Here is a 22,801-nt window from a genome sequence, read left to right on the forward strand (position 1 = left end):
GGGCAGATGGCAGACAGCATGTATAGCGTCATGTGGTTGAGCGGTTTGCTGATGTCAACATTGTGAACAGAGTGCTCCATGGTGGCGGTGGGGTTATGTTATGGGCAGGCATATGCTACGGACAACGAACACAATTGCTTTTTATCGATGGCAATTTGAATGCACAGATATATCCTGAGGCCCATTGTCGTGCCATTCATCCGCTGCCATTACCTCATGTTTCAGCATGATAATGCACAGTTCTTCCATGGCCTGCATTCTTCCCAAACATGTCACCCATTGAGCATGTTTGGAATGCTCTGGATTGACGTGTACGACAGCGTGTTCCAGTTCCCGCCAATATCCAGCAACTTCACACAGCCATTGAAGAGGAGTGACATAACATTCCACATGCCACAATCAACAGCCTGATCAACTCACACCAGATACTGACAGGTTTTCTGATTCACGCCCCTACTTTTTTTTTTCAAGGTATCTGTGAGCAACAGATGCATATCTGTATTACCAGTCCTGTGAAATCCATAGATTAGGGCCTAATTAATTTTTTTAAATTGAATGATTTCCTTATATGAACTATAACTCAGTAAAATCTTTGACACTGTTGCATGTTGCGTTTATATTTTTGTTCAGTGTAGCTACATGTTTATTAAGAATAAACGTTAAATAAATTACAATAACATGAAAAACAAACTCTTAATGTACCGGGTCCGGTAGTTATTTCAAATCAAAGTGCACTGCACTTTACTTTTAAAGTTAATTTACGCTCGAGTCGACATCCACTGCGTTTACCGTGATCTCAATGCACTTTTCATTTAATCCTGGCCACAGCATAGCTAGATCTAGAGCAGCAGTGTGCAACACGGCTCCTCAAAGGCCAAATTGACCTTATCCCTGCCTTCTCTGGACTGTTTATGGCGCTATTTCTATGTCATTATTAGGCCAGTGTTACATAGCCCTTATGACAGAGGGTTGAAGTTAAATATTACCCCTGGATCATATTTATTAGGGTACGCAACAACAAAAAACTTTTGCAACGGAAATCAAAAATGACCATTTCTCATTGGACAAGAACGGGTTGTCCCTTCCGCAGTTTCACTTCATTTTCAACCATTTTCTCCCTACTTAACACAACCCTGGGTGGTATTCATTAGGCACCAAACAGAAGAACATGGACTGAAGCAAGGAACCTGGCCTTATCCATTAAGAAACACCCATTTTTCCGTAGCAAAACGTGTAAAAGCATTTTCATGTGCCCTAATGAACCCAACCCAGGTGAGGTCAAGTATTTTACATCGCCTTAGTCGTTGAGCAAGAGCAGCAATTGGGAGTCATCAGGGAAGAGCCTTGGTGTGTTGCTCTGAGCAGAAGACCAGCGTGGTCCCGCAGGGCTCGACGAGGGTAGGGGGCAAAGGTCATCTTTCACCTTCACAGGGGGCAGCTTGTTGTCCCTCAGGCCAACCATCCTAGTCAGGGTCTGGGACCGGGAGAGGGGACACATACATAGCATTATGGCAGTGTTTTCCAGACCAGTACTGGAATCAACCCAGTCCCAACTACTCCACTTATTTGTTAAAATCCAGAACAAGCCCACCTGATTATAGACTACTAGCCTAATGATCAGTAAGCCCTTCATGAGTTGCATCAGTTGTGCTAGTGTTAAATGAAAAAAAGGCTCTTTAAATAATACAGAATGTCCCAGGGACCAGCGAGCTATGGACGCAAATGAACGCTTGGGAACTGACTAAATCAGTGTTACCAAAACCATCTCAGGTCCTGGCCAGCATCAAACAGTGTAAAAAGCCTCTTGTGGGCAGTCTCCCCCTGTGGCTCACCTGTCTAAGGTGCTGTACATAGAGTGCCTCAGGTTCCTGAGGGTTCTTCTGTGGAACAGGAATGTGCCACCTCTGTAACTCGGCCAACATCTCGGCCACATCGAACAGAACGGCTGGATCCGCGTGACTCCGGTTGATCAGCTCCACTAGACACTCTTTATAGTGTAAGCTAGGGAATCAAATTGAATCAAATGTATTTATAAAAACCCTTTTTACATCAGCAGTTGTCACAAAGTGCTTTACAGTAAACCAAGCCTAGACCCTGCAGAGTAAGTAGAAGCAGAAGCACAGTGGCCAGTAAAAAGTTCCTAGAAGGAAGAAACTTGGGTGTCTTACGCGCAGTAGCCGCTGTACTCTGGAAGAGTGGGTCGACCACAAGGCCCGTCTCTACCCATCTCTCTGTGCTCCAGGACTGCACACACACCTGACACATGGGAATAGAAGTGTTTCAAAAACAAATGCTTCTGTCTGCTTCTGATTGAAGCTTGTTTCACGTCATTTGTCTCTATCTTTTTGTAAATCATCAACATTTTATATTTATTTACTCTTACTTGTAGTATTCACAGTTAAATGTGGCTGCTGCTGTTAACTATTACCGGTAGATTCTAACATAATGATTGGTAAAGTACAACCCCTTTTGGCTTGTGCTTTACCTTGTGTGTTTGTCCCTGTAGAGCCCTCTTTGGATTTCACCATGCCAGCGAGGGACACTCTGTAAAGCTGGAAAAGGGTGTATTGAATGTTTAGTTCGGATACATGAAAAATTGCAATTCTCTTTCAGCACAAAGGTTAACGCTCAGTTTTCTCCATCTTTCGTCAGAGATTATTATGGTACATAGCATGATGGGTAAATTTAGGTTGTGTCGAATTTACCTGAAGTAGCTTGTGTAGTCTGGGCACGTTCCAGTCCCTCAGGTAGTACAGGCAGTCCCTGGGGTGGTGGGCATGTAACCCCTTGGACCCGCACTCAGCCGAGAAGTCACACCCCTGAAGATCTCATTTATTAGAGGGAAAGTAAATTTTTTTGAAGTTTTACCTTATTTTACCTAGTATTGTTGTTTCATCCAGACTGTTTAAATAAATAAAAAAAATTGGTATGAATATGTATCTTACAGAGCGTGGCTTTAAGCATGTTATAGGATTGCATTTCCTAGCGCTCTACTACTGATTTTGACTAGTGTATCTGGGTTAAGACAAATGATAGACATATAAGATAAAATATTAAAATAATACAACTTTAAAAAATCTACTTTTGACTGAAATTCTCCTTTAAAATGTATGCTAAAGCATTAGCTCAGATTCAACTAGGAGACTTACCGCGCCTAATTTGAAGGGCCTGTTACAGCCGCCACAGAACTCGTGCTGGCATTGGGTGCATTTGAAATGGAGACACCCTCCCTTTGAGAGGTAGAACACAAACTTGCATTTTGGACATTCTGAAACGAGACAAATAATATATGCAGTTAAATATGGCTTACAGTGAAATGTCTTTCTCACCAAGACAGAAATTCAAAAATATTGCATGTGTGTCATCCAATAAAGATTTGGGGACATAAGATGTTTAATCTGAACTAAACATAAAAAATACTACATAACGCTGTTATAATCATAACACAAAAATATGGCTTTAATATTGACAACTCAATTACACAGTCATGACACAAAATGTTATTCAGATAGGCTAACAGCTAGCAGACCTATACAACTGTGTGCATCATAAACCGAGGGATCAAATAAACAAAATACTGAAAGTAGGAGTAGTATGTGTGTACCTATTTTATTCCTGCTGAGGAGATTCTCCAGTCTTGCGGTCTGGTACTCCGGGTTATTGTGGAGTTGCCACTCTCTGAACTTCTCACAGGAAAGACCCTGGTGTTGTGGAGCCCACTGGTGTACCGAAAAGTTGTTAAAAAGGTAGATACAAGGCTTTCCAACAATTTGAATGTAGCTTGAGTCTGGGTTTCACTACTATGTGAGTGAGTGTACATGAATACATTACTTACTGCATTCTTGCATTGGGAGCAGGTGCTCTTCCTACAACTAGGACAGTCCATCCTCAGCTGGTCAGCCTCATGTAGAAGGCCAAAGGAGCACTAGAACATTGCACACAAACTGACATTGATAAGCACCTGGATGATCCAGTGGAAAGAACAAGGCCACTGTCTGAAGGAGCAACATAACACACATGTCTTATCTAGTGGGGTATTGAAGCTTAGATCGCAGGGTTTTGAATTGAAAGGGAGGGAAAGGGAGGGAACGAGGGGGAAAGAGAGAGACAAGGAGGAGAATGAGGTGGAGACAAAGAAAAAGAGAGAGCCGAAGAGACAAGCAGGAGAACCAGAAAGATGAGCGAGATGTTGTCTTACGTGGGCACACCAGCGGAAGTTGGGCATCTCCTGCAAGGCTCGGTCTCTCAGCTTCCTCTGGAACAACTCGTGAATCTGAGGATCTAGGTAGTGCCTGATCTGGCAAGAGACAACAATGTAGACAGGAGGGACGTTGAAAAACTGTAAATTCCTCTAGCCTTTCAGCACCAGTTTCCAGGTTAAGCCAACTCCTGGACTAAAAGGGATTTATGCTCTATGGCAGGGATATTCAACTGGGGCTCTGTGGCCTCCTAGGGGGAAAAAAATATTTGTATTTCAAAAGGTTTTATGAATATTGCTATACCTACAGTAGAAAAGAGGAGAATATCTTCTTTCTAATGATGTCAACTTTATTTCTCAACTCCTAATATTGAGCAAATTACACTCATTGGAGACAATTACACTCACTGGGGTATATGACATAGGCTTTGTAAAAGCAGCCGTGAATATGCTAGCAGTGCAACAAGTGCTGCTGGTAAGCTTTCTTGAATTGGACATACATTTTCGCCAACAAATGGCTAACCTTTGTTTAACCAGCGAAACAGCTGCTCTTAGCGAAAATGTGTTTGGAATTACCTTTCTAGCTAATAGGCTGTTAGAGTTTACACTTCCTCTTCCAATTATAATGTGGGGCGGTCAAAATAGTGAAACACTATCTACCAAATCTATTAATTTAAAAAATGTTGATTTACTTCTCCTTGACATTATAGTTCACCTGATGATTAAACATCAGACCCCTGCTCTATGGAGAAACTCCCTTGAATGTGCTTTTTAGTCCAGGTTTATCAGGGTCCGAGAAACCAGACCTGAGACTGGTGCGTCTCTCTCCACGAATGCGCTCACTGACTCCTGCAAATCTGTGCGCACGCATTGTTTCATTGTGTGGATTGTTTGCCCTTTGGTAAATGTTTATCAATTCCCCACTATATATCAAATCTAGCACCAGTAGTAAATGTAGGCTACCGTCAATCATTGCCATGTCCCAGTAAACTAGAATGCTTGGTTACAGTAATTTCTGTTCAGTCATTAAAAATATATTATTACATTCATACCGTTCGCATTTCTCAAAGTGGACTTTTGTTTGGAGAGCTCACAAACTATCCTACACCAATGATAGGAGGCTTTTTCTTTTTGAATACTGACATTTAGAAGTCAGAAGATTGTAAATACACTGCTCAAAAAAATTAAGGGAACACTAAAATAACACATCCTAGATCTGAATGAATGAAATAATCTTATTAAATACTTTTTTTTTTACATAGTTGAATGTGCTGACAACAAAATCACACAAAAATTATCAATGGAAATCAAATGTATCAACCCATGGAGGTCTGGATTTGGAGTCACCCTCAAAATTAAAGTGGAAAACCACACTACAGGCTGATCCAACTTTGATGTAATGTCCTTAAAACAAGTCAAAATGAGGCTCAGTAGTGTGTGTGGCCTCCACATGCCTGTATGACCTCCCAACAACGCCTGGGCATGCTCCTGATGAGGTGGCGGATGTTCTCCTGAGGGATCTCCTCCCAGACCTGGACTAAAGCATCCGCCAAGTCCTGGACAGTCTGTGGTGCAACGTGGCGTTGGTGGATGGAGCGAGACATGATGTCCCAGATGTGCTCAATTGGATTCAGGTCTGGGGAACGGGCGGGCCAGTCCATAGCATCAATGCCTTCCTCTTGCAGGAACTGCTGACACACTCCAGCCACATGAGGTCTAGCATTGTCTTGCATTAGGAGGAACCCAGGGCCAACCGCACCAGCATATGGTCTCACAAGGGGTCTGAGGATCTCATCTCGGTACCTAATGGCAGTCAGGCTACCTCTGGCGAGCACATGGTGGGCTGTGCAGCCCCCCAAAGAAATGCCACCCCACATCATGACTGACCCACCGCCAAACCGGTCATGCTGGAGGATGTTGCAGGCAGCAGAACGTTCTCCACGGCGTCTCCAGACTCTGTCACGTCTGTCACGTGCTCAGTGTGAACCTGCTTTCATCTGTGAAGAGTACAGGTCGCCAGTGGCGAATTTGCCAATCTTGGTGTTCTCTGGCAAATGCCAAACGTCCTGCACGGTGTTGGGCTGTAAGCACAACCCCCATCTGTGGACGTCGGGCCCTCATACCACCCTCATGGAGTCTGTTTCTGACCGTTTGAGCAGACACATGCACATTTGTGGCCTGCTGGAGGTCATTTTGCAGGGCTCTGGCAGTGCTCCTCCTACTCCTCCTTGCACAAAGGCGGAGGTAGCAGTCCTGCTGCTGGGTTGTTGCCTTCCTACGGCCTCCTCCACGTTTCCTGATGTACTGGCCTGTCTCCTGGTAGCGCCTCCATGCTCTGGACACTACGCTGACAGACACAGCAAACCTTCTTGCCACAGCTCGCATTGATGTGCCATCCTGGATGAGCTGCACTACCTGAGCCACTTGTGTGGGTTGTAGACTCCGTCTCATGCTACCACTAGAGTGAAAGCACCGCCAGCATTCAAAAGTGACCAAAACATCAGCCAGGAAGCATAGGAACTGAGAAGTGGTCTGTGGTCACCACCTGCAAAACCAGTCATTTATTGGGGGTGTCTTGCTAATTGCCTATAATTTCCACCTGTTGTCTATTCCATTTGCACAACAGCATGTGACATTTATTGTCAATCAGTGTTGCTTCCTAAGTGGACAGTTTGATTTCACAGAAGTGTGATTGACTTGGAGTTACATTGTGTTGTTTAAGTGTTCCCTTTATTTTTTTGAGCAGTGTATATCAACTTGTCAATGTATCATGTCATCACCAGCGCGGTGTAAATAAAACCAACACCCATTTGCACCTCTACCTGCCTGCCTCCTGCTGAATCTTTGTCCTTACGACTGCTACAAGGTCCTTATTTTACAGAAGATTTGCAGTAGACATAGGAGATGGCAGCTAGCTATTTGGAGCCAGTTTAACGTTGCTCTAAATGACATCCCCATCCACTAACGAAACTGAATGTTAATGGACTTTCTAACCAAACATTTCAATTGAAACGGAGCTAGATAGAGCAGTCCGCCCTGTCTATACAGCGGTAGGGTCTGAACACTACATCGAAACAATGTCTACTACCACCAGGAAGCTCCTTGCGCCTGACCTGTGTGTCCAGAAGGCTGAAGTAGTCCAAGGCCTCCTCCACGCCTCCCTGGCTCTGACGAACGTCAGGCTGGCCACACAGGGGACACACCACATGGACGATGCTCTTCTCCTTGATGGCCTGGGAGAAGTAGGCCTTGAAGCAGCTCTCGCAGAAGGCACATGGGCAGTGGGTCATAGAGATGATCTGTGGAGGGACACGGAGTGAGGAAGGAAGGGAGAGAGAGAGAGAGAGAAAGATCGAGAGGGGGAGGTGGAGCGTGAGAGACATTTTACCCTTCTAAACCTCACAGTGTGCTAAAACCTTGTTCCCCCCACACAAACAATGGCGGAATGTTTTGCAAACGTGCCTTTTAAAGAATGTGCATGAGTAGGTAGATATCAAGTAAACAGCTGTGCAATCATGAGCTGCCATATTCAAATAAAGCCTGCAGGAGACTAGGGCAACCCTGCTTTAACCTGCCCAACAGTAGTGGACCAGTGATTACTTCAAAGAAGGAAGGTAAGGAAGGATCCATGTTGACAGTATTTGAATGTGGTCCCAGTCTCTCACCCACCTTGCTGAAGGACACCTGCTCGCGGCAGATGGGGCATTCATGGGACAGGTACTTGAGGGCCGAGGGAAGATCCCGGCACGACTGCACCGCCTCCTCCACATCGGCCTGGCTGAAGCTCCGCCCCTCGAGTGAAAGCAGGCTATGGAAGATGGCCGCCTTGTCGCCGGAGACGCCGGGCGGCACCGCAATCTGACGAAAGAGAATTGCATAGATATGAAGAGAGTAGAGTAGTACTTTAGCGTCTATTGTTGAAACGGAAGTTGGTCTTTTTGCAGTCTTTATAAAAAATCATGGAACACACACACTTATACAACACGCACACAAACCCTGGAGCACACACGGACATAGACAGACACATACACACAGAAGAACAAAAACTTGGTTGGGGGTTAAGCCCAGTCTTACCTGAGCACAGTTAAACCTCTTGAGCTGTATAAGGCAAGGCCGCTCATTCACAGTAACAATTCGGTCTGCTTGTAAGAGCACCTGCTCTGCATCTGAAAGCAGATCCAAAATAACAATAGAAAAACAATTTATCATTAGTCTATTTTCTTCCGTTTGGTGCTAATGAAAATGACCCTGATGTACTGTATATACTCTCCCATACCTAGGTTTTGTAAAATGTTGACAATGTGTAGAGAAAAATCATGTGCGTGGGAATACTTTACATTTTCTCTACAATGTACATTTCCAGGCTGTAACTCCATGGGAGTGTATGCGTGTTAACCCTTCACATCTACAGTATACGCTCTCCCTTACCCCCAGCCCCTTTTTCACTCACCTCTGGGACTGCGGAAGGTGACCAGGGCCTGGTCAGGATGGGTCGGGGGGTAAGGGTAGGTCACGTCCAGCACCTCTCCTCCACCGTTGCTCCTGCGCTGGAAGTAGAGGGTGAGCTTGTTCTTCACACGGCTGGGTGACTGGTCCGATGGCAGCCGGCTCACCAGGATACGGTGCTGGTTGTCCACCAGGGGCGTGACTGCAGGGGGGATCGGGGGGTGGTCACCGTCACCTCTATCGTCTTCATTGCCCTGCGTCTGTCCTGAGGAGCGAGAGTAGATGGGCAGTGTTATGGTGTGGGGGGGCTTTGCTGGTGACACTGTCTGTGATTTATTTAGAATTCAAGGCACACTTAACCAGCATGGCTACCACAGCATTCTGCAGCGATATGCCTTCCCATCTGGTTTGGGCTTAGTTGGACTATCATTTGTTTTTCAACAGGACAATGACCCAACACACCTCCGGGCTGTGTAAGGGCTATTTTACCAAGAAGGAGAGTGATGGAGTGCTGCATCAGATGACCTGGCCTCCACAATCCCACGACCTCAACCCAATTGAGATGGTTTGGGATGAGTCGGATAGCAGAGTAAAGGAAAAGCAGCCAACAAGTGCTCAGCATATGTGGGAACTCCTTCAAGACTGTTGGAAAAGCTTTCCAGGTGAAGCTGGTTGAGAGAATGCCAAGAATGTGCAAAACTGTCATCAAGGCAAAGGGTGGCTATTTGAAGAATCTCAAATATAAAATATACTTTGATTTGTTTAGCACTTTTTTGGTTCCTACATGATTCCATATGTGTTATTTCATAGTTTTGATGTCTTCACTATTATTCTACAATGTAGAAAATAGTAAAAGTAAATAAAAACCCTTGAATGAGTAGGTGTGTCCAAACTTTTGACTGGTACTATAATATAATAATAATATGCCATTTAGCAGACGCTTTTATCCAAAGCGACTTACAGTCATGCGTGCATACATTTTTTTCTTTGTGCATGGGGTCCCGGGATCGAACCCACTACCTTGGCGTTACAAACGCCGTGCTCTACCAGCTGAGCTGTAGGACTTAAAAACGTTATGCAGGGCTTGACATTAAGCTTTGAAAATTGTTCTCCAAAAAACACAAACAAAAAGAGGTCTGGAACACCATGGGCCATATAGGTGAATGAAATGTAGGCTACCATCTGCCGCTAAGCATTGTCAAGTCTCAAAATACAGTACGGCCCATTTAAGACATAAAAAAAAGCTATTTCGGCCTACCTAACTCGCTTTTTAAAGTTTTGCTATAACTTGGCTAATAACTCACTAACTAACAAAGATCTCAAACAACGTGCACACACGGCTCTGCGCTTTGATCTCAAAAGCGCATCTACTCGCGACCGCGGGTGACAAAGGCTAATCGTGCCTGTCAATGCAATAGAATTCTACTCTGATGCACTCTACCTACAACAAAATTACAGACTAAATATTGGATAGTTTAATTTGCTTTGGCTTGTTGCTGATATTTTTTTTGATTCGATCACAAATCCCACAGAGGGAAAAGTTGATTTGTTGAAAAAACTAACAAAAATGGGCAAACTCCAGTGAAGTAAATTTTCGTGTATCTGAGCGGGTTTCGTGTATCTGAGCTGGGATTTTTTCTGCGCGGAACTCCTGGAGGAGCTGCACGGCTGCACACGCGCACCTTAGAGGGAATATTGAATGTAGGTTCATTAGAACACTCTGGTGTAGCTGAATACAATATTACAATACAAAATTCAATAGTCCTACTTTAATTCATTTGGTTTCTTTAGAAAAAGGGGGGGGTAAACCTAAATTCATACACATTTTAAACCCTTCAGGGATTCAGTTTTCTACTCACCTCTTTCTTTAGTGCCAAGCTGGTACACATTGACAATATTTTCCAACTGCAGGCTCTTGAATAGGTTGCTCATGTCCTCGGAACTAACAGGAGTGTTATTTGGCGCTGTGGTATGAGAAAATGAAATGGCAGATAATCAAAGCTCAAATATCAAAGCTCAAAATACATTTCATTATGTATCATAATGCTACCAATACCATACTTTAAATACACACTGTACATACAAATACGGCATGCTCACATTCAATGCTGCACTATGCAGCATTTTGTTAGTTTAGATATCCCCATAGCTTTACAAAAATACTACTTGGAAATACCAGATGTAGCTTAGTACTACTTTCCTACCTTATTAGGCTGGTTAAGACTAGTCCTGGACTAAGAAGAACTTTCAATGGAGAATCTACACTGAACATGCTTTATAGTGCAGGACTAGGCCTAATCTGTGCCCGGGAAACCAGACCCAAATGTTTATATAGTGGGTCCTACCTGAGGCTGTAGTGATGAAGGGGTTGGTGGAGGAGTAGGGAAACTGGACTCCCCCTGGCACTCCAAAGTTGATCCCCATATCCAGCAGCTCCTCTGTGTAGGACCGTTTCACACCAGTCCCAGACTCTCTGAGAGGCCCAGATTGGCTGGACTTTAAACTCTTGGGCGGAGCTAGGAGAAGTTAGTGAGGAAATGAAAGCAAAGGTTGACAATTTACTACAAGTTATTATAAATTAGGGTGAGGGAGGAGCAGTGAGGAGGAGTGGGATGAAAGGAGAAGTGGGTTGGCCGATTAGCTATTGATTGTGTACAGGGCTTAAAATTAACACCTGCGGGTAGATTTTGGCATTGGCGGGTAAGATGTCTATTTCACCAGCCACATTAGTGGGTGGTCAGGGCTCCACAGTGTGAGCATTTCACTCGCAGTTGTGAATAAAAATTGTTAAGTATGATCATATTTACAGTACCAGTCAAACGTTTGGACACACCTACTTATTCCAGGGTTTTTCTTTATTTTTACTATTTTCTACATTGTAGAATAATAGTGAAGACATCAAAACTATGTAATAACACATATAGAATCATGTAGTAACCAAAAAAAGTGTTAAACAAATCAGGTCTGTGAGAGCCGGAATTCTTACTGGTTGGTAGGTGATCAAATACTTATGTCATGCAATAAAATGCAAATTAATTACTTAAAAATCATACAATGTGATTTTCTGGATTTTTGATTTTTAGATTCCGTCTCTCACAGTTGAAGTGTACCTATGATAAAAATGACAGACCTCTACATGCTTTGTAAGTAGGAAAACCTGCAAAATCGGCAGTGTATCAAATACTTGTTATCCCCACTGTAGCTGGATCTACAAAACAGATGGCCAGGGACGTGGACTCATCTTGACATTAGACCACCTTTAAAAAGCAGGGAATGTTAGGGAATGCACTTCTAAGATACGGTACAGAAAATCGGAGAACACTCACCTATTTCTCTAGGTAGTGGTGTGGGGGACATTGAGGAGCGCCTGGCTCTCGGGGTAGAACTGCTTGGTTGAGGCCAGCTAAGAGGGAGACACAGAACAATACAAACTCAAAGCATGAAGGGTTACTACCAACTGAAAATGAAACTATTAAAATGTAAAAATGTATACTTCATCTTGACCTTTCCTCATCCCCATTTCCCTTGACTGTACTGATCTTCAGAAATTGCGACAAATATTACTTCTTAATTATGTAAAGTATGTACACTATCGGTCAAACGTTTTAGAACACCTACTCATTAAAGGGTTTTTCTTAATCTTTTTACTATTTTCAACATTGTAGAATAATAGCGAAGACATCAAACTATGAAATGGCACATATGGAATCATGTAGTAACCAGAAAAGTGTTAAACAAATGAAAATATATTTTATATTCGAGATTCTTCAAAGTAGCCACCCTTTGCCTTGATGACAGCTTTGCAAACTCTTGGCACTCTCAACCAGCTTCATGAGGTAGTCACCAAGAATGCATTTCAATTAACAGGTGTGTCTTCTTAAAAATCATGTGTGGAATTTCTTTCCTTCTTAATGCGTTTGAGCCAATCAGTTGTGTTGTGACAAGGTAGGAGGGGTATACAGAAGATAGCCCTATTTGGTAAAAGACCAAGTCCATATTATGGCAAGAACAGCTCAAATAAGCTGTGCAGTCACAAAACCCATCAAGCGCTATGATGAAACTGGCTCTAATGAGGACTGCCACAGGAATGGAAGACCCAGAGTTCCCTCTGTTGCAGAGGATAAGTTCATTCGAGTTACCAGCCTCAAGAATTGCAGCCCAAATAAATGCTTCACAGAGTTCAAGTAACAGACACATTTCAACATCAACTGTTCAGAGGAGACTGTGTGAATCAGGCCTTCATGGTCGAGTTGCTGGAAAGAAACCATTACTAAAGGACACCAATAAGAAGAAGAGACTTGCTTGGGCCAAGAAACACGAGCAATGGACATTAGACCGGTAAAAATGTGTCCTTTGGCCTGGAGTCCAAATTGGAGATTTTTGGTTCCAACCGCCGTGTCTTTATGAGACGCAATGTGGGTGAACGGATGTGTAGTTCCCACCGTAAAGCATGGAGGAGGAGGTGTTATGGTGTGGGGGTGCTTTGCTGGTGACACTGTCTGTGATTTATTTAGAATTCAAGGCACACTTAACCAGCATGGCTACCACAGCATTATGCAGCGATACGCCATCCCATCTGGTTTGGGCTTAGTGGGACTATCATTTGTTTTTCAACAGGACAATGACCCAAAACACACCTCCAGGCTGTGTAAGGGCTATTTGACCAAGAAGGAGAGTGATGGAGTGCTGCATCAGATGACCTGGCCTCCACAATCCCCCGACCTTAACCAAATTGAGATGGTTTGGGATGAGTCGGACCGCAGAGTGAAGGAAAAGCAGCCAACAAGTGCTCAGCATATGTGGGAACTCCTTCAAGATTGTTGGGAAAGCATTCCAGGTGAAGCTGGTTGAGAGAATGCCAAGAGTGTGCAAAGCTGTCATCAAGGCAAAGGGTGGCTATTTGAAGAATTTCAAATATAAAATATATTATTATTATATATTTGTTTAACACTTTTTTGGTTACTACATGATTCCATATGTGTTATTTCATAGTTTTGATGTCTTCACTATTATTCTACAATGTAAAAATAAAGAAAAACCCTTGAATGAGTAAGTGTTCTAAAACGTTTGACCGGTAGTGTATATGTCTATTATTTCAAGGAATGAGCACCCTTCTCAATTTACCTGCCAGGGTCCGAAGACTCTGCATGTGCACTGGAGTGTGCTGCAGTAGGTATCATCTGAGCTCTGATTGGGTGCATGGCAAAGAGGGGCGTTTCCTTTTGAAATGCAGACCTCATTTCTGAGACGAGCAATGACAGGTTGGCCAGCCCCTGCCAATCAAAAGGTAGACGCAGTTCCAACAAACTAGAAAAGTAGATTGATTATGATGGTGCTAAAGTACCATCCCTCTTCAATGCCACTCCACTCAACCCTTGCATGCTACACACACTGTCTCTCTCTCTCCATTCTATAACCACAACGCCAACTTTTCTCTTCTTCTAATAATAAAAAAAGACATCAACAAAACATTCACCAAGCACTATGAAAACCACAAAATCACGGTGTAGCATTGTTGTCGACTTACGCTCTTCCAGTTGGTGAGGCAGTCGAGGAGCACCTGCCCACTGGCCTCCACATATGGGCACCTGGGGTTGATCAACATGGAGATGGAGGGACACACGTAGCACTGCGGACGGCTCTGGGGGTGTGTCTCGTGGAGCCAGATGCACACAGGGATATTGTACGTGTTACCTGCTTGGAGGACAAATTATTTCTATGGGTTAATTCAATAAGAACTTACATAGGGAGTGGTGAAAATGTTATCAATGTGGCAAGGTACTAAACAAACTAGTTATTATTATAATTAGTAGTAGTAGTAGTAGTATGCTAGTGTGCTTACCGTCATGTGGAACTGGAATAGTACCAGACAAATAAACTAACTTCTTCTTTTCCTTATTGGGGAAACCTGTGGTTGAGAAAGAAATATCATGTTTGCATTCTGCATAATTTAAGGCAGACACAGGGCACTCAAGTTGTGAAACAATGGTCTGGTCCAGAAACAACCCTAGAGTGCAAAACAACAATCTGCCCATACATCTTTGCTTAGCACGAGAACCTATTTCAGCAAACCTTTCTAATCCACTTTGCTGGTGACCTAAGGTGTCATGACCACTACAAAAATAGTGACACCAACATCACACCTGACAGTGACACAGGATCGACATAGGCTAGGTTCAATAAAAGACAAGTGATTATACAGGTTTATAAGCTGTGAACTTACAGTAGAAGTCCACATACATACGCAGGTCTCCATTAGTCGCTGTAGCATTCTTGATATCACTGACAACCTCAACAGGGAAGCTGTATTTACACTGAAAATAATGAAAAGTGAGAGGGGGGAGGGGACATGTAATCAATATTGGCACACTAGATATTGTCTTTTCAGTGTGTAGTAGACAATAAAACAATGATGGATTCAATGCACTCTTGTCCAGTTATTTCAGACATCAAGCATGTGGATTTTTGAGTTTGTTTACTGACTGCAGTGCTGTTTAGGCACTTCAAAGCTGAGCGTGGCATTCCAATTGTTGGTTAGCTAGCTAGCTACTTCACCCAAAGATGATCTATATATATTCGCCTCTTCCCCTCTGCTTCACCCCACGTTGACAGTACTGAGTACTAGTGACAATAACATTGTAAACCATTTTTCAGAAGTCAGAACACTCAACAGGCAAAGCACAGCTGTAAAGCATTGGGAGTGGCTAACAAGCTGTTCCATGGCTTGAAAACCAGGCATTGCTCACAAGCTAGCTAGCCAAACTTTGTTATCAATGAAGGATAACTATCAAGCTAACAACGTTAGCTAGCAATGTCTGGAGAGTTGCACCTGTTCATTGGCTAGCTGGCAACTCATCAATTTAAACATGGTAGCTATTTTTTCAACTAGGCTAGTTACCTATTCCTGAAAGTGCAGCCTCAGATAAATTCATAGCTGGCTAACTAGCTAGCTAGCTAGTTAAATACCTTGTCACAGTAAGTAAAGCTAGTTAGCTAACGTTAGTAGTTAGCTCCCTAACTTTTGCTTAGCCCTACAATGTCGTCCTATGTAGTTTACGTCAGAGATATTAGAGTATCTTTGCTTACGTTAGTGTTATAGCATATATAGCTAATTACAGTAGCTAGCTACCAAGATAAGCCAGCTAGCCTAGTTTTTGAATGTTGTTGTTTATCTTCTTACCTCGGTCAGTGTTTCATATTCAAGGTCTGCTGGGACCCTCGGCATCTTTAATAATGTAACCTTTAAATCTTAGAAAATGTGGAATTATGAATCAACATTCAAAACTAGCTATGACAACATCATCTGACACTCCCGACAGCCGCTTTCAAAACAACTAGGAACTCAGAAATCTACGACTTCAGTCCGTTCAAACAACTGGGAACTAGGAAATTAAACGAGTTACGACTGGGAAAAATCGATTTGAACTGTCATCCAACTCGGAATTCCAACTTCTTCTTCTTCTTCAATGAGGTTTAACGGCGGTTGGCATCCAATTTGTTGAATTACTGCCACCTATTAGACTGGAGTACAACTCCCTTATATTTTGATATTTTGCTTGAAAAAGAAATTTAAAAAAAGATATGCCCTACCATCTAACACTACACTCACAAATTCAAAATTATTATTAATAATTAACCCCACCCTTCTCCACTATATAAATATATTCATTCCTACCTCATGCCCTCAACCTGAAATGATGGGACATCACCACTTAACACTCCCTGTAACTCTTCTGATGTCAAGTCTCGCACACCCAAATACCTCTCTGCAGCTGCCACCACAACCTCAATTACCTCTTACGTTCCATCCCTGCAGTACAATTAATAACCATTGCTATAAATGCTAAAAATCCGAATTTACTGAAAAATATATATCATTTGTTGACCTATCCATCTGTACTGGTAGTACCAGTCTGGTACATATCTACTACTCTCACCACTCGGAGTTGCCAGTTCCGAGTTCCCATTTGTTTTGAACATGACATATGCCAGTTGCTTTTGAGTTTTTGACCCATTACGTCATCGAGAATCACTCACTGCACGCGATCATAGAGAATGACAGATGCCTCTAGTGGCCAAAAGGCAGTTTTAGCATGAGCAGCGCCATTGAGGGCTTCCACCAGTGTAAACACTCCAATAACTTTTAAACTGATTATGATAGAGACCAAGGTTTAGACCATTGGTTTTCTTAAAGGATTATCTACACAATTAACATATTATTTAAGCCATCGTTCAAACTATGCATTTTTGATTGGACCCTACAGTGTCACAAAGTCACTGACAAATGTCTTTGAAACATACAGATGTTATTATACTGAACAAAAATATGCAACAATTTCAAAGGTTTTAATGAGTTACAGTTCATAGAAGGAAATCAGTCAATTTAAATAAATTCATTAGGCCATACTCTATGGATTTCACATGACTGGGCAGGGGCGCAGCCATTGTTAGGCCTGGGAGGGCATAGGCCCACCCACTTGGGAGACAGGCACACCCACTGGGGAGCCAGGCCCAGCCAATCAGAATGAGTTTTCCCCCACAAAAGGGCTTTATTACAGACAGAAATACTCCTCAAACTGCACATTTTAGAGTGGCCTTTTATTGTCCCCAGCACTAGGTGCACCTGTGTATTGATCAATCAGCTTATCAATCAGCTTATTGATATGCCACACCTGTCAGGTGGATTATCTTGGCAAAGGAGAAATGCTCACTAACAGGGATGTAAACAAATTTGTGCACAACATTTGAGAGAAATTGAGAGGTAGCTAGCTAGCTTTAGCTTGGTACCTAGCGCTAGCACCAATGTAACCAGCCTGAAAATGACTAGAAACTGCAATCATGTTCAATATTCTTAGCAATGATTTAGGAATCCATGTGACTAAGTATATTTAGGCAGCCACTTCAGTTCATGAACATAACTAGCTCTCAAAAACTATAGGCGGCATTCTGCCGTCTCCCTATAGTTTTCAGCCATTAGCTTTGCTCACGACCGGCTCGTATGAACTACAGTCCCGACGTTGTGTTTTAATGTTTAGAAACATCAATAATCATCACTTACAATACGGCTTTCGAAACATATAGCCCTTATCTTTCATCAGAGAGAAAGAATCCTTCAAATAAATCAGTTTTGCACAGATCCATACAGCTATGGGTGCCTCCATCCAACAAAACTACACTTCTACTACATTTCCCGAGTTATGCTTACACACTGGTTTTCGGAGCACGCTAGACAGCTAGCACAAGTGGTCGCCTCTTGTCTTCTGTCAGTTTTCTGTAAACAAGCGCTGTAACATTGAGCTATGGCCGTTTGGGAACACTAACCCTAACCCTATCAAGGTGTGTATCAATTTAACCTTTACTTTAAAAAATGATTTTTCACTGATACGAAAGTTAAGGTGCTTCCAAAAACCGTACCACAAGCGATTGTTCAGATTGAGCGTCGGGGCTCTTAACAAAACTCCCCCGTACAGAAGACGCCTTCATTCAATGACTTACGGGTAATGTAATGGAACTGAGAGTCATGATCAAGGGCTAGGACATAACTAGCTAGATAACTAACTAAACAAGCTAGCCAGCTACCTAGCCCATGCCATACTCTTAAGGAGCCTAACATTACTGTTACTCCTTAAGGTCCAAGGACTTTATATGTTATTTTCAGAGGTAGACTGACTCTGGCAGCCAAATACACAGCCAAATACTCCATCCATCGAGCCAAATACTCCATCCATCAATTCTCAAGTGTGATACGGTTCAAGAAACATAAAGCCCTTTATTTTCATATCACATCAAAATAATTTCACAAATGCAAAATACACACTTACTGTACATTGTTTTCACTGGCTTTATCACAGTTGCAACCGACAGTATATTTCAGTGACAACACGTTTCTGGCGGTGTGTTCGGAGAATGCTAGATAGCTAATTAGCACAGGTAGTCGCCTCTGTCTTCCATCTGTCTGTAAACATGTGCTGTAACATGGAGACCACTAACCCTAACCTTATAAAGGTGTGTATCAATTTAACATTTTGTTTTTAGACAATTATTTCTCGCTGATATGAAAGATAAGGTCCTTACGCTTCTGAAACCGTCCAACAGGCGATGATTGTTAATGTTGGGGCTCTTAACAAAACTCCCCCGCACAGAAGATGCCTTAGTCCAATGACTCTTATGTGTACTGTAATGGAACTGAGAGTCATGCTACCTAGCCCTGTTGCACCAAGATAACTTAATCTGGCTAGTATGGCTTGACCGGACCGGGTCCGACCATCAACCAAATACTAAAACTCTCTTATAAATTAGGGGTATTTTAGATGATGACATCTAGCTAGATAGTTAGTTAGCTAACTATAGCTACTGAAACAGATGATGTCGTTTTGCTATGTTTTTGGGGATACATTGTTTGCATCAGCTAGCTAGCTTTTTTTCTGACTAGCACTGTCCCAGAGCTTGGAGAAGTGTGTGTCTGCCTCGTGAGGAAGCAGCAGGTGCGTGAGACAACTATACCAGCATCAAACTGGGTCAAGTGGACGGGGCTACATAAGGCAAATAGCATACCTATCTGTGAATTGCTGTGACATATGACATACAAGCAGGGTGTCATGTAAAAATCTTCCCAGCGTGAAATAGTTCCCAGTCGTTCTGATTGTTCTGGTTGTGACGTCATGCTGTAAAATTTCTCCCAGCGTGAAAATGTTCCCAGTTCAATAATTGCACACACATCTCTTTATGTGGATGGCTGAGCTTGTGCGGATGTTTCACACCCTCCATCAACCTCGAAAAACTGTTCTGTTGGCACGCGCATTTGCTTCACACATCTGCCAATCAATGGTGGCCAGGAGTATTGAGTCTGACCAGAAGCTTGTTGAGGCGTGAGGTCAGCATATGAACACCCAGACTCGCGCGTCGAAGTGCTGAGGATTGATGTGAGGAGAGATTTTTTGTGATTGCAAAGACTTGGGCGCTACGTTTTCGATTGACAGTGCATATATTTCTTTGTTAGTTCATGAGTTAGCTAGTTATACAAACAAGTTAAAACTGCACACCTCTGAGAACAAGCCATCTCGACCAGTTTACAGCTTATAATGCTAGTTAGCTAGCTAAATCAAGGGCGAGGGGGTGTGAGAGAAACATCTGCACAAGCTCAGCCATCCACACAGATGGGCGTACAATTATTGACTGGGAACATTTTCATGGTGTGACATTTTTTACAACATGACGTCACAATCACAACACAATCAGAATGATTTGGAACTATTTCACGCTGGGAAGATTTTTACATGACACAGGGCGGCGGTGTCTTGTTTTGCACACTTTGTACAAAATAATAAAATGCAGTGCGACAGAATCTTTATAAAACATAGCTCTTTATTAGCTAGCTATAACTCGCATGTTCATGTGTCTCCGGCCATGATAAACTGAAGTGACCTCACGACCTGGTAGGTCTTAACCAATCATAGTGCAGTATGATATGATGGTAGAATGCAATCAATTACAATTCAGTATGTTGACACATGAATATTACAGGCGGTTCCAGGCATAAGCGACATAAGTGGTCGCTTAGGTCCCCCAGCTGCTAGGGCCCACTTCGGAAAGTATTCAGACCCCTATACTTTTTCCACATTTTGTTACGTTACAGCCTTATTCTAAAATTAATGAAATGAAGAAAAATACTCAGCAATCTACACACAATACCCCATAATGACAAAGCGAAAACAGGTTTTTAGAAATGTTTGCAAATGTATTAAAAATAAAAAACAGAAATACCTTATTTACATAAGTATTTAGACCCTTTGCTATGAGGCTCGAAATTGAGCTCAGGTGCATCCTGTTTTCATGAAGCATCCTTGAGATGTTTCTACAACTTGATTGGAGTTCACCTGTAGTAAATTCAATTGATTGGACATGATTTGGAAAGGCACACACCTGTCTATATGAGGTCCCAGCAACGATCCCCATCCAACCTGACAGAGCTTGAGAGGATCTGCAGAGAAGAATAGGAGAAACTCCCCAAATACAGGGGTGCCAAGCTTGTAGTGTCATACCCAAGAAGACTCGAGGCTGTAATCGCTGCCAAAGCTGTTTCAACAAAGTACTGAGTAAAGGGACTGAATACTTATGTAAATGTGATATTTCCGTTTTTTTTTTTTTATACATTTGCAAAACTTTCTAAAAACCTGTTTTTGCTTTGTCATTATGAGGTATTGTGTAGGGGAAAAAAACAATTTAATTAATTTTAGAATAAGGCTGTAACGTAACAAAATGTGGAAAAAGTCAAGGGGTCTGAATACTTTCCGAATGCACTGTATCATTTGGGGGTCTCAACTTAATATTGACAGTAAGAGTAGTCCCCATTGATTTAGTTAGTCCTTCTCACTCAGATATCATATTAACATGGCATAAGTCATTACAAAATGTGTATAATTGCAGGAAATTAGCTTTAAAACTCAAAAAATGTCTCTTCACCCCATGGCAAAATGGGTAGAATTGCATGAAATGTGTTATAAAATTACACAATTTTCTCACCGCCCCATGGCAAAATGTGTAGAATTGCAGAAAACTTGCTTTAAAAGGTCCAATGCAGCAGTTTTTCTCAATATCAAATAATTTCTGGGTAACAATTAAGTACCTTACTGTGAATGTTTTAAATTAAAATTGTAACAAATTTAAATTTTTAAAAGAAAAAGACAAACGTATTCTGTTCAGTCAGTCATTCTGATGAGCCCTTCCCTGCTAGCTAGTTTGTGCTTGTGGCTAGAAACTTCAGCGAGAATTTGAAACTTGTCTGCCAATGTTGGGACTTGGGAGAGTGTTCAGAATCATTCAGTTTTTATCAGAGTAATTATTATTATTATTAACTTTTGTTTTATGTAGACGTTAATGCCGTAGTTGTACATTTTCGGTGAATATCACTAGCCTACAAAAAATTTGCTTTAGCTGTCACCCTGGCCTGTTAGTGGCTACACTATCTAGCTACTTCCCTCTCTTTCCCATGTAGCACAAAAGTCTGGCCCACATCTGGCCTCATTCCGGCATGTCAGATCTAAAACTGCTGGCTCGGGTCTGGCAGCCGGATCCGGCCCAAGTCCGAAATGAATGACGGTACAGACTAGGCCCGAGTCAGATCTGGCAGCCTGAACAGAGCCAAATCTGCCATTTCAGGGGCCAGAATCAGCCCAGCAATGGCCCAAATCTACTCGATTCTACCCCCCTCCGCTTGCCCACTAAAAAAAATATTTATATTAAATGTAGGTAGTAATATTATATTAAATGTAGGTAGTAATAGTGCAGCTATCAACCGAACTATGAACAACATAAACATCAAACAATTCATTTTCTCATTTTAAAGCTTTTATTTAAATAGATGAAATTGACTTTGTGTGGGTGTCAGCCCTCAACAGGCACTGCGTATGTACTGTAGCATGGATGCATCCAAATAAATGTCACCAGAAAACAGCTTAAACAAACGCAAATGCAGCTACTTTGATGTTATTCTGGCTGCAGTGTTAGCCATAGTTGGCTAGCTAGCAAGCAAGGGATAAGAACATTGCCAGCCTGCATAGCAATCTAACAAATATAATGAACTACAAGTCCACTTCTCTAGCAACCTAACTGATATAACTAACAACCAGGTTTAGTGGAAGGGATGAAATAGTATGAATTTACTTATCAAAATTAAAATCTCAATGAAAATATGTAATTTTTACCAGTAAATGTGTGCTTATTTTCTTTGGCAACCGTGGTATAAGCAGGATAAACGCCACCGCTCTGTAATAAATAAACTTGGGCAGTACCAAGTCGTCCATTATTTCCAGATAATGTACAAAGCCTCAGTGTTTATCCCTTACATGTATGTATGTGTGTAAATGTATCTATGTCTCTCTGGGTCTATTAGCCCTTTCCTTGCTGTGTTCGGTCCTCCCCTTTCTGCCTCCATCTCTGTCTGGTGCAAGCTGCAGCTAGCTTATGACAAACTTCTCCGTCTCTACATTTACATTTTAGTCATTTAGCAGACGCTCTTATCCAGAGCGACTTACAGTTAGTGAGTGTATAAATTTTTTTTTCATACTGTCCCCCGTGGGAAACAAACCCACAACCCTGGCGTTGCAAACTCCATGCTCTACCAACTGAGCTACACGGGACTGTCGCCTTGGATGTGAA

General features: G+C 42.4%; 1 protein-coding gene across 1 annotated transcript; it reads right to left on the reverse strand.

Annotated features, from left to right (window-relative positions):
* Window positions 1-581: 581 nt before the first annotated feature.
* Window positions 582-16,041, reverse strand: si:dkey-181m9.8. Its single transcript, XM_041841129.2, has 21 exons — window positions 15,825-16,041; window positions 14,868-14,958; window positions 14,487-14,552; window positions 14,172-14,338; window positions 13,769-13,917; window positions 11,971-12,047; window positions 10,990-11,160; window positions 10,504-10,608; window positions 8,649-8,909; window positions 8,273-8,364; window positions 7,868-8,056; window positions 7,312-7,497; window positions 4,199-4,297; window positions 3,836-3,925; window positions 3,605-3,719; window positions 3,150-3,268; window positions 2,706-2,819; window positions 2,486-2,552; window positions 2,169-2,256; window positions 1,833-2,001; window positions 582-1,474 (listed from the first exon to the last, which is right to left on the reverse strand). Exons 1-21 carry the CDS (start codon window positions 15,867-15,869, stop codon window positions 1,298-1,300), a joined length of 2,637 nt encoding a protein of 878 aa, XP_041697063.2. The 5' UTR covers window positions 15,870-16,041; the 3' UTR covers window positions 582-1,297.
* Window positions 16,042-22,801: the final 6,760 nt, after the last annotated feature.

Source organism: Coregonus clupeaformis, chromosome 21 (genome assembly GCF_020615455.1).
Source record: "Coregonus clupeaformis isolate EN_2021a chromosome 21, ASM2061545v1, whole genome shotgun sequence".
NCBI classification, from domain to species: domain Eukaryota; kingdom Metazoa; phylum Chordata; class Actinopteri; order Salmoniformes; family Salmonidae; genus Coregonus; species Coregonus clupeaformis.

Coding starts and splice junctions, on each gene's coding strand:
- si:dkey-181m9.8 (XM_041841129.2), bottom strand. CDS start 15,869: ATGCCGAGGGTCCCAGCAGACCTTGAATATGAAACACTGACCGAG. Junction 8,057..8,272: donor AGAGGTTTAACTGTGCTCAG/GTAAGACTGGGC, acceptor CTCTTTCGTCAG/ATTGCGGTGCCGCCCGGCGT. Junction 3,269..3,604: donor CCTCAGCAGGAATAAAATAG/GTACACACATAC, acceptor GTCTCGTTTCAG/AATGTCCAAAATGCAAGTTT.